General features: G+C 48.7%; 1 protein-coding gene across 2 annotated transcripts in view; it reads right to left on the bottom strand.

The window, feature by feature from the left end:
• LOC123085915 (transportin MOS14) overlaps positions 1–11,946 on the bottom strand; it is a 35,040-nt gene extending 23,094 nt beyond the window's left edge. Inside the window, exons 1-4 of one of the 2 annotated variants that reach the window (XM_044507620.1) lie at positions 11,189–11,945; positions 11,009–11,092; positions 10,863–10,922; positions 8,994–9,122 (exon numbers count right to left, since the gene is read on the bottom strand). In XM_044507620.1, coding sequence (XP_044363555.1) covers positions 8,994–9,122; positions 10,863–10,922; positions 11,009–11,092; positions 11,189–11,836 — 921 coding nt within the window. In that variant the 5' untranslated portion in view covers positions 11,837–11,945. Of the gene's footprint in view, positions 1–8,993; positions 9,123–10,862; positions 10,923–11,008; positions 11,093–11,188 lie in introns of both variants that reach the window. The other variant, XM_044507621.1, reaches the window with a different exon arrangement.
• Between the last annotated feature and the right edge of the window lie 423 nt (positions 11,947–12,369).

A 12,369-nucleotide genomic window follows, 5' to 3' on the forward strand; every position in this document is an offset into this window, starting at 1 on the left:
GTCGCAGAAGCCTGCGCAGGCCGACCCTGCGCGGAATCCGGCCTGGGTAGCAACCCGGCGGTCCGGGACGGTGATTCCTGCTGGATGGCCACCGCACGGCGCTCGAACGCGCGGGCGTAGTACATGGCCGTCTGAAGGTCTTGTGGCCCCTTCATCTCGACGTCCACGCGGATGTGGTCGGGAAGGCCGCCGACAAAGAGCTCCGCCCGCTGTAAGGCCGTCACACCAGGCGCGTGGCATGCTAGTGCCTGGAAGCGGTCGGCGAAATCCTGCACCATGGAGGTGAACGGTAGGCGGCCCAACTCGGCCAAGCGGCTCCCGCGTACCGGTGGTCTGAATCGAAGAAGACATAGCTCGCGAAAGCGATCCCACGGTGGCATGCCGCCCTCGTCCTGCTCGAGGGCGTAGTACCATGTCTGGGCGGCCCCGCGGAGATGGTAGGAAGCCAGCCAAGTGCGCTCCGACGCGGGCGTGCGCTGTCCACGGTAGAACTGGTCACACTGGTTGAGCCAGTTAAGCGGGTCGTCCGAACCGTCATACGTGGCGAAGTCGATCTTTGCGAACCGGGGCGGCTGCTGGTGTGGCGCGCCCTGGCCCACTGCCTCGGCGGTACGGAGGGCTGATGACGGAGCTCGGTCCAGGGTGGAAGGGCCGGCGTAGTCCCCTGTGGCTCCCGACACCTCGGGCTGCAACTGGAACCCTGACGGCGGCCGGGCCTCCGTGGAAGCTGACGGCGGCCCGTGGAGCCAGCCAGGAAGTGGCGACGGTGACGAAGGGAAACGGACCTCCTGGATCGGAAGGCCGCTCGGCGAGGACCGGCCCAGGCTAGGGTTGGGCGGGGGCGGTGGTGGAACCTGCACCGTTGCCGCCGGGAGGGATGGCGCGGTGAGGGACGGCGCGGGCGGCGGGGCCCAGGTCGGCCACTGCGGTCCCTGGGTGGTGGCGGGCGGCGCGGTTGGCGCCGCGAACGGCGTCCGCCACTGCGGCCAAGGCGGCGTCGAAGCCGCGGGGGAAGCCGGGTCGTGGGCCGCCGGTACTGAGTACCATGGCAGCGCCTGCTGGCCCGCGGACGCGGCCGGATGAAGCGGTGGAGGCGGCCCGTACGGGCCCGCCAAGTAGAGGCGGATGCCCTGGACCGCGACGACCAGGTCGTTGAGCACGCCGGCCATGGCCTCCGGTGTGAACTGCGGCGGCGCTGGGGGAGGCGACGGCGGTGGTTGCTGGAGGGGGGTTTGTGGCTGGCCCTGGCCCGGCGTGGTGCCGGGTGCGAGGGAGATTGGCGCCGATAGGGAGGCCGTGGTGCCCGACGACGCGGCGGCGGCGTTGGTGGGATTGGTGGCAGCGGCGGTGGGGGAGGCGTTGGGCAGCGGCGGCTGCGGTGGTGGCGGGTTTGGAGGCGGTGAAGACATGGTCGAAACCCGGGTACCTGATACCAAGGTGTTAGGAGCTAGGGTTCTGCCCGGTCTTGGCCGTAGGCAGTAGGGGAAGGAGGGGGCTGGGCGTGGCGATGAGCGGCCACGCCGGCGGCTGGGCGCCGTCGCGGGAGAGGAGGATGGCGGCTGCAGCGCAAGAGGCAGGGGGCGGCTAGGGTTCCGGCTCCTCTGGGAGCCGGGCAATAGAGATAATCTTCTTATTGCTTAATTCCAAAAAGAGTCTTACAGCCTATATTTATAACCTAGATAACTTGCAGAAGAATTAACCTAAGATAACTTGCATAAGAATTAACCTAAGATAACTTGTGGGCTAAGATTGCCCGGTGGGCCTAGCTAAACCGGCCATAACAGGTTCTCTCCTATTTAGTGCGTACTTGACCACGTGCCAATTTTTTTATAGCAATATCAATGCAGACAATCCAAAATATATAACAACAACAACAACAAAGCATGTAGTCCCAAACAAGTTGGGGTAGGCTAGAGGTGAAACCCATAAGATCTTGCAACCAACTCATGGCTCTGGCACAACAACAACAACAACAACAAAGCCTGTAGTCCCAAACAAGTTGGGGTAGGCTAGAGGTGAAACCCATAAGATCTTGCAACTAACTCATGGCTCTGGCACATGGATAGCAAGCTTCCACGCACCCCTGTCCATAGCTAGCTCTTTGGTGATACTCCAATCCTTCAGGTCTCTCTTAACGGACTCCTCCCATGTCAACTTCGGTCTACCGAGAACGTATCTGGTGAAACGAGCAAACTGGTGCACCAGATGCTCCAGCCATACATGGGCCGTTGGATTCAAAATAGAGGGACAGGATTTAGTGCGAGGATGGGACTGCTGGCACATTTGCAGAATAGTCCTTGCAGTGCAGTTAAATGCAGCGATTTGACCTCACCGATCGTGTTCTTCCCCTTGCCAGATTCTGTACCAGTGCAGCCGCCTGGTGCTATTGTTAAGGTCCAGCGAGCTGAAGAACCGATCTCTCTCTCTCTTCTCTCTCTCTCTCTCTCTTCTGTACCACTCCAACAGGCGAAATAGGTTAGTAAATTTCGCTTGATCTCTCTCAATCATGTACCAATGGAGCGTCGTCTCACTGAAATCCAGATGGGTGATCTGATTTGTTGAAAGCAGTGCCTCGATTTCGTCTTCCGCAGCAGCGCCTCGTTGTGAGGGCATACTCAATCTACCACTAACGCCGCCGGTGGCACTATCCAACTACAGCAGCTCAAGGATCTAGATCAAGGTCTGTATGCTTTTTCTCAAAAGGCATGTTTTTATTGATTAAGATTTGGAATAGTGCGCTGTCAGCACAATATTTAGGTATGAGCTACGAGTATATTTCTACGATCTTCATGCAAATTACAAGGGATGCACTCCCTGTTTGGATCCTTTATTCGTAAACAATATTAAACAGAACTTGTACTTTACAATGTTCAACTGAACTTCGTGAAAGCATTAACAAGTTCATCTTCCTGATTTTATTATCTACAGTGGTTCATCTTTTGGACGAAACTGGTTTTTTTCAGTCTCCTATATACAATGTATACTAAATCATGACTTGCAGAATGTGGGTGTTCCTTACAATCCGTTGCAAAACCTCATATATTGTTCCCTATAATTTGTTTGAAAAACATGATATAGTAGTGAACTGACCTTTTTATTCTATAAATGTGATACTTTGGGATCCCTGTTTTATCTGGTAGCAAATTTTTAGTAAAAGACAATGCAATGTTAGTTTCACATAGAGGATAGAGCTGCCTATGATTGCTTATGTGATTGCTATGAGATTCATAACCTATGTTAGTTTCAATGGATTTGCAGGATGGGGTGTCACTCCAAAGTTTGGCTTGGCTCATTACTATGTTGGAAGGTCATTATGGAGTCTTATTGCCTGGAGCTAGTAAATCTGTTGAAGATGGGGAGCGCGAACAGGGCTGCAATTCTTCATGTTCTTATGCAAATCAGAAGATGCATTTGACATTGACAAGGCAGGTAGCCAAAGTTGTTGCATCCAAGAATTATGCATAAAACGATGCATCGCCATTTCCTGCTCTTGGTTGCATAGGTGGCATGTCCCTGGTTTGGAAGCACACCCTTGTACCTTATTATCATCTTATTTAGGTTGTCAAATTGATTCCTTCAGTGGATAGAATTTCATGCTCACTTTATTTGCATGCCACTGGACTGGAGGATTTGTTTTAGTAAACTATAGTTGACTAGATATTGGTACTGATTTTAATCTGAGGTAATATCACAGCAACTTATTTCATATAATATTTGGGTACACTTTCACTTTATTGTTTTCATCTAATATGTTGGGGCTATTTTTGACAAAAAGATATGAGATAATTATCATATTTTTTTCAGAAATCGGAATGCAAACTTGTTGTACTTCTTTTTCTTCTGTTTTTCGTTTGAGTTATTGTCCCTTCCTCCATCTCACTATCCTTTGCTTCCCAATAACGACTGTTTATACTATATAGCTGCAGTGAAGAATGACATATCAAGATTACTTGCATACATATTGTCAGGCCACATAAGCCTCTTCGGCAACCACTCATTGGCAGGTAAATATTTCTATATCATGTTTTTTATGGTTGCTCCAGAACTGACTATTCGGTGATTATTCAGATTCAGGACCATCTTTCATGCTCCAACAATATTTTGCCTTTGATCTTCAAATCGATTAGTTGAAGGCATGACCGGACAATCTTCAAAGTAGGAGTCATCTTCATATGTCTCCTAGTTGGCAGCTCATGAAACTGATAATGTCACCTCCCATACTAGTACAGATCATGTCTGGTTGTCTCAGGCTCCGATTATTTTGGAACCATGTAATCAGCAAGAAAGTACACTTGGTAACAAAATTTAGTATGCGGCTTGTTTGTAGTTTAGAAGGGTGGTTGCCGTACAATTGATGTGTATGCTTGTGATGTCTTAATGTAAAAGACGTGATGTTCTTCCATGGAAGCATCTAAAGATCTTTGGTTCAGTTGCAAAACAACATCTGCTTCTCTGAAACTTTTTTTAGGAAAGAGGCCACATCTGCTTCTCTGCTTATCTGATACAGTACTTAATATTGTTGAGCTTTCCAACTGTGTGAAGAATCAATTTGAATTTTTTGTAATTTTTGCTAAAGTCAGCAATGAGCAATCACATAACAGTTAGATTAGCTGATACAAGAGCACACCTTGTCAAATTTCTCAGCTTGTTTAAAACAGTAGCTCGGTAGTACAGAGCGACCTGGAGTAGTAGTACAGAACAGAGGAAAAGCGAGGTAGACGAACTAGCCTTGGGAGGTCCATCCGATATATTTAGCTAGATTTGAAGGTCTGTTTTGCAAATGTACCAACAGCTCCCCTTGCAGATGCATCTTGCCCCTTGATTTCGAATCTAATGGCCCATAACCTGGTGGTGCACCTGGTGCATGAGTCCGTCCGTTTCACAGGATACGTTCTCTCTGTCTACCCCGCCCTCTCTTGACATTCTCTGCATGCTTTAGCCGTCCGCTATGCACTGGAGCTTCTGGAGGCCTGCGCTGAATGTGCCCAAACCATCTTAGACGATGTTGGACAAGCTTCTCTTCAATTGGTGCTACCCCAACTCTATCTCGTATATCATCATTCCGGACTCGATCCTTCCTCGTGTGGCCACACATCCATCTCAACATACGCATCTCCGCCACACCTAACTGTTGAACATGTCGCCTTTTAGTCGGCCAACACTCAGCGCCATACAACATTGCGGGTCGAACCGCCGTCCTATAGAACTTGCCTTTTAGCTTTGGCACTCTCTTGTCACAGAGAATGCCAGAAGCTTGGCGCCACTTCATCCATCCGGCTTTGATTCGATGGTTCACATCTTCATCAATACCCCCATCCTCCAGCAGCATTGACCCCAAATACCGAAAGGTGTCCTTCCGAGGTACCACCTGGCCATCAAGGCTAACCTCCTCATCCTCACACCTAGTAGTACTGAAACCGCACATCATGTACTCGGTTTTAGTTCTACTAAGCCTAAACCCTTTCGATTCCAAGGTTTGTCTCCATAACTCTAACTTCCTATTTACCCCCGCCCGACTATCGTCAATTAGCACCACATCATCCGCAAAGAGCATACACCATGGGATATCTCCTTGTATATCCCTTGTGACCTCATCCATCACCAATGCAAAAAGATAAGGGCTCAAAGCTGACCCCTGATGCAGTCCTATCTTAATCGAGAAATCATCGGTGTCGACATCACTTGTTCGAACACTTGTCACAAAATTATCATACATGTCCAAAATATATCAGTACTCCATTAGTACAAAAACATTTTAATGATTCCATTGAAACCAAGGCGTTCATAGCATTTAGAAATCTACTGGATGTCCCGCTGGAACGCTATGTTGCCTCAACATAGCCAGTCCCAAACCCAGGTAAAGGAGGAGGGTTGTGATAGGCTTGGCGAGCCAACATCAAAACTCAACCACTCTTATGGAGATGAAACCCAGAAGAACACTCAGCCACTCCTATATGATACTCCCTCTGGAAAGAAATATAAGAGCGCTTAGATCACTATTTTAGTGACCTAAACGTTCTTACATTTATTTACGGAGGGAGTACATCGTTGGGGCATAACCCTCTTAGCGACGCGCCATATGGGAACATGGGTGTGGTGTTAAATGGGCAAGGGACGGGCATCACGCCCTTGGGAGGCGCCGTATCTTGATTTGGATATGGTGATGAGTGAACAAGGATCGTGTCGATGCATCCTTAGTGGCGCTCTACATCAACGCCTGGGTGTAGTGAAAAATGAGCTAGGGCCTTCGCATTTGAAGTGTGAAGGGTAAGCAAGCTAGCCGAGCCTAGTCGGATCCGCTTAGGTGGTTGGAACAAAAGGGTCTGTGACAGGTAAGTTATGGGAGCTAGTTGATACAGCGGTGAGGAGAGGTGTTGATATCCCATGCGTCCAAGAAACCAAATGGAGGGGACAAAAGGCGAAGAAGGTGGAGTATACCGGCTTCAAGTTGTGTGGTGCACGGGGACAACTACAAACAAAAATGGAGTAGGCATCTTGATCAACAAGAGCCTCGAGTATGGAGTGGTAGACATCAAGTGGCAAGGGGGCTAGATTGTCCTCGTCAAGCTAGTAGTTGGGGACTTGGTTCTCAATGTTATCAGCGCGAGAGCACCAAGGGGGAGTTCTGGGAAGGCCTGGAAGACATGGTTAGGGGTGTACCTATTGGCGAGACACTCTTCGTAGGAGGAGACCTCGAAGGCCACGTGGGTATATCTAACACGGGTTTTGAAGGGGCACATGGGGTCTTCGGCTATGGCATCAGGAATCAAGGAGAAGATGTATTGACCTTGACTCTATCCTATGACATGATTGTAGATAACACCCTCTTTTAAAAGAGAGAATTCCATCTAGTGAATTTTAGTAGTGGTCAATTCTAGCAAGATTGATTTCGTCCTCTCGAGAAGAGAAGACATGTGTGCTGCCTAGATTGTAAGGTGATACCAAGAGAGTGTTGTCACTCAACATAAGCTTGTGGTGGCTGACTTCCACTTTCGTATTCTTGTCCAGCAGGATAGGCGTGCCAAAGACGCTAGAACGAAGTGGTGGAAGCTCAAGGGGGAGGCAGCACAGACTTTCAAGGACAGGGTTATTAAGGAGGGCCCTTGGGAGGAAGGAGATGATGCAAATAATATGTGGATGAAGATGGCGACTTGCATTCGTAAGGTGGCTTCAGAGTTTGGGGTGAACAGGGGAAGTAGAATCGAAGCTAACGATACCTGGTAGTGGAATAGATGTCCAGAAGGCTATTAACGGTTTCAGAAGCCTACACTTGGATAGGAGTGCAAACAACATAGATAAGTACAAGGTGGCAAAGAAGGCCGCAAAGCGAGCTGTGAGTGAAGCAAGGGGTAGGGCATACGAGGACCTCTACTAGCGCTTAGACACGAATGAAGGCGAAAGGGACATCTATAAGATAGCCAAGATCCAAGAGAGCAAGACAAGGGATGTGAACCAAGTCAAATGCATGAAGGACGGATAAGATCAGCTCCTGGTGAAGGACGAGGAGATCACATAGATGGTGGGCGTACTTCGACAAGCAATTCAATGAAGAGAATGAGAGCTCTACCATTGAGTTGGACAACTCCTTCGAATGATACCAGTAGGCATTTTGTGCGATGAATCCAGGAATTTGAGGTTAGTGGGGCTTTAAAATGATGAAAGGAGGCAAGGCAATGGGCCCTATTTTTATCCCCATTGAGGTTGGAGAGGCCTCAAAGACATAGCAATAGTATGGCTACTAAGTTTTTAAAACCTCATTTTCCGGGCAAACAAGATGCAACAAGAATGGAGGTGGAGTATACTAGTACCAATCTTCAAGAAGGGGGTGTTCAAAGTTGTAGTAATTACCGTGGAATTAAGCTGATGAGCCATACAATAAAGCTATGGAAGAGGGTCATTGAACACCGCTTAAGAAGAATGACCGGCGTGACCAAAAATCGGTTTGGTTTCATGCCTCGAAGGTCGACAATGGAAGCCATTTTCTTGGTACGACAACTTATGGAGAGATACAGAGACCAAAAGGACCTGCATATGATGTTCATTGACTTGGAGAAGGCCTACAATAAGATGTCGCGGAATGTCATATGGTGGGCCTTGGAGAAACACAAAGTCTCAACAAAGTACATTACCCTCATCAAGGACATGTAAGTGTCCAAACAAGTGATGGCGACACTGATGACTTTCCAATTAAAATAGGTGCACCAAGGGTCACCTTTGAGCCCTTATCTTTTTGCTTTGGTGATGGATGAGGTCACAAGGGATACACAAGGAGATATCCCATGGTGTATGCTCTTTGCAGATGATGTGCTGCTAGTCGATCATAGTCGGGCGGGGATCAATAGAAAGTTAGAGCTATGGAGACAAACTCTGGAATCGAAAGGCTTTAAACTTCAGTAGAACTAAAACTGAGTACATGAGGTGCAGTTTCAATACAACTAGGCATGAGGGGGGAGGTTAGCCTTGATGGACAGGTGGTGCCTCATAAGGACACCTTTCGATATTTGGGGTCAATGCTGTAGAAGGATGGTAATATCGATGAAGATGTGAGCCATCGAATCAAAGTCGTATGGATGAAGTGGCGCCAAGCTTCTAGCGTTCTCTGTGATAAGAGAGTGCCACAAAAGCTAAAAGGTAGAATCAACAATATATTGTCCATCCAAAGCAAACCCTAACTGGGAAACTAATTTTGACTAGACATATTGTGAGTATCTAGACTGCGGCTCTGTTTGTTTCAGCTTTAGGCAGCAGCTTCTCATAGGAAAAATCAGAAGCCGAAACAAACAGCTATCTGAAATCAGCTTTGCCAGTGAAGCTGAATCTGGATTCGGGCCATTTTCAGTGCAATTGCCTGAAGCACGTCCAGGTGTACTTCAGTGGCAAAGTTGATTCCCAATGAAGCGAATTCACAGGTGATTTGAAGCCAATTGAAGCTGAAACAAACAAGGCCTGCCCATCATGCTAAAACACAAAAAACTTTACAAGAAAAAACTTACTGCTTGACCAACTTCGCACATCAAACTAGTAAGACCAGCAATAATCTTCTCACTTCTGTTGGCTAGAGCTGGCAAAAGAAGAACCTCTCTGATGTATGGCATCTTGCTTAGAAATGCCTGCGGTAATTCCTACAATCATACCAGCATACATCAGAATTCTCATTCATTATGAGTTGGAAGCACATTTGCTGAACGGTGCTTTGCTAGTCAGCAACCTCAACAGAAGGACAGTGGCTTTTTCTAAGAAACAGAAACAAAAGGGGGCGCAACATCCGCCATTTTATAACTTTACAGTACCATTGCATAGTCAACAACACTGCATGATACTTGGCTGGGCAATACATAGGCAAAACAACACATAATTGAACAGGAAAAATAAGGAACATTCAATTCATCAACTCAGGCTATGTACTCCTACTTCATACCATGACACGCAGGGGCGGAGCTGGGCCCCGGGCACCCAGGGCCCAGGCCTGGGGCGTGGAATTTTTACTAGGCTATTATATATGTATGTTTTTCTGTAGGCCCGGGGTGCAGCCCAGTAAAATGAAGAAAGCCCAGAGCGTCATGGGCTGTCTGACCTCATTAAACGGACATAACTACGAGGAAACCTCCAACTCGCGCACGCACGCAGCAGGTGAGTAGGAGACCTCCCCCACGAGCCACGATCTAACTTAACCTAAAAAAAATTCTAACTCGCACGCGACAGGAGACGTCAGCCTGGGCCGTCTCATCTCAAACTGACGGATGGACGCACGACACGAGTCTGTCAGGAGACGCCAGCGCTAGCGCGGCCTCCGCCGACCTAAATCGCAACGACGCACTCAAGATCAATCTCCAGTGTCCAGACTTCAGCGCTAGCGCCGGCCACCGGCGCCGCCGCCGTCCCGGCCACTCCGGACCGCCCTCCTGTGCGTCGTTCATCCAATCGCCCGCGTGGCGTGCCTGGCTGCTTGACTACCACACCTTGGTATTTTTTTGTTATGCTTTCCCAATTTCCCCTTATGCTTCCACTTCTATCGTGTTCTACAATGTCAGTTTATAAACTGCTCCCAACTAAATTGCAATAATGTGTGTATGTATCCAGACATATATCTAGGGTATTGTTGAACTCAAATTGATGTAATCTGCCAATTTCATTTAATATTGTAGAAAAACAAGATGAAGAGATTTCATATTGAGCGAGATGTATTTGCAAGTATTGATGATAAGGTCTCGCAAAGGGCTTTTACCTCGTCAAAGTGGTAAGTTCTTATATTGTATCAACGATAATTGTTTCACTTGACGTTTATGCATTCTCTTATGAAATTTTTCTTTTGATTTGGTACTCTTTTTCATCACATACTGTTCTTGGTAGTTTTTGACATGTTTTTATCCATTTTGTTGTATAGTTACACATTGAGTTTAAAATTTTCGTGCAATTGAGCCATATTTTGTATGGGGTATCTTTTACGATAGCTAAAAGCCCTATGGACGTTATTTTTTTCCCTTGCGGCAATTTTTTTTTGGGCCCGGGGCTTGCTCCAATCCTGGCTCCGCCACTGACACGGAGCTTCTTAGCCCACCAACCACACAGAAGCAGCAAAAATGCAGTGGTTGCACGTGCAAAGAGAAGCAAAAATGCATGTGTTGCACGTGAAAAGAGAACAGAACTGGAATCAACTGAAATGTCCAGACCCAGATTATTTCATGATGCTTCATAAAGATAACTACAATTTAACTGAAAGAAAGGCACTGCACGAAAAGTAAGTAGTACACTGAGAAGTTGGTATAGGGTCCATTTCAAGCACTATTTCATACAACAATTAAACAGTAGATGTTACTCAATGAGTCGATTGCACTAATGCAGTACAGAAGAACGGAACTTACTTGGTACTGGCTGACAAGTTCGGTCATAACCTCTATGGCCACTTCAAACGAGAAGAACGCCTTTATCAGCCACACAGGAATGAAACAACATGTGAGGACGTGATGAGTGAACAACCAATTGGTCGAAGTGGGTACACTGTTCGCACCTGCAGGGAGTTGAACGCGAACGTCAGAAGTGGGTGTGCGGCGAGGGCGGACGCCGGCGCTCCCGAGAAGCATCCCGCGCGAACCTACAACAATGCCGTTTCTCTTAGCACAGGGAGAGCGAGAGACGAACGCAATTGAAATATTGAGTTGAGGGTGAAGCAAGGAAGGACCGTACATACCCAGCTGAGTAGGCATCGCAGGATTCTATGGTTGCGCTCGTGGAGGGGCACCCCGTCCGCGGCGGCCGGCTTCTCAGACTGCGCTAGCAGGAACTCAAGCACGGCGGGCGCGTGCGTGAGCAGCTCACGCGTGAACCTGCACCGCGTGGCGGAGTCGACCCCCGTGTCGCCGCTCTCATCCTGCGCCACCTCCTCGGGGAGCACGGTGAGCAGCTCCAGCAAGGCGGGGTCGGGTAGGTGCGGCATTCGAGCGAAAAGCCCGTCTACCCCTCCCTCCGCACGGAGCGCCAGCGCCGCGAGGGCCAGGCAGATCTGCGTGAGCAGCCGGGGAGGGGCAAGGCAGAAACGCCGGGCCGCGACAAGGAGCGCGTCGAGGAGCTGCGCGGCGTTGTCCGGGAGCGGGTAGTCGGGTGACTGAATCTTCCGGCGAAGCATCTGGGCGGCGAAGAAGAGTAGATCGGCGGAAGGGGCCGGATGATCCGCGCACGCGAGGAGCGAGGCCGCCAGCGCCCACGCCTGCGGCGAGCGCTGCAGGCCGAGGAGCCACTGGTTGGCGGCTAGACGTGCGGAGGGATGCGAGGCGTGATTAAGTGCGTGCACGGCCGCGGCCAGCTGCGCCTGGAGGTCCGGTGACTCGGCGACGTCCATCGCTGCCGCTCCGGCGGCAGGGAGGTGGGCGCGCGCGTAGGTGGATGGATTCGGGTGGGGAAGAGGGGTAAGAGGGGATTGACTGGGCCGAGTGGCACGCACGGCATGAGAAGATTTTTGGCCGCCTATTTCATAATTACATGCATATTTAAGCAAGGACCAACTTTAGTTGTGAAGCATAACAACTTTCTGTTTGGATAGCAAGTTTCAGTTTTTTGATTTTGTTTCTTATAGTAATTTAAGTTGTAAAAATATCAGAACAGTATTACTTCGTGCCATACATGTGGCACTTATTATTTGGGTTAAGCAAACTATAACATGATAATTAAAACTTTGCAGTAATACAGCGATTAACAACATTTTAAATTCAAGTTCAAATTCAGTCTAAACCACAAGCATTATGCACCAACAACACACAAAAAAGTCATAGAACACGAATACATATAGCTCTCTAATGGCATTGCCTTCATTACCATCGCTAGCATTTGCATTCTCCTCATCACAACCATTGTTTTCTATTGTCACATATGCCA

Source organism: Triticum aestivum, chromosome 4A (assembly GCF_018294505.1).
Source record: "Triticum aestivum cultivar Chinese Spring chromosome 4A, IWGSC CS RefSeq v2.1, whole genome shotgun sequence".
NCBI lineage: Eukaryota > Viridiplantae > Streptophyta > Magnoliopsida > Poales > Poaceae > Triticum > Triticum aestivum.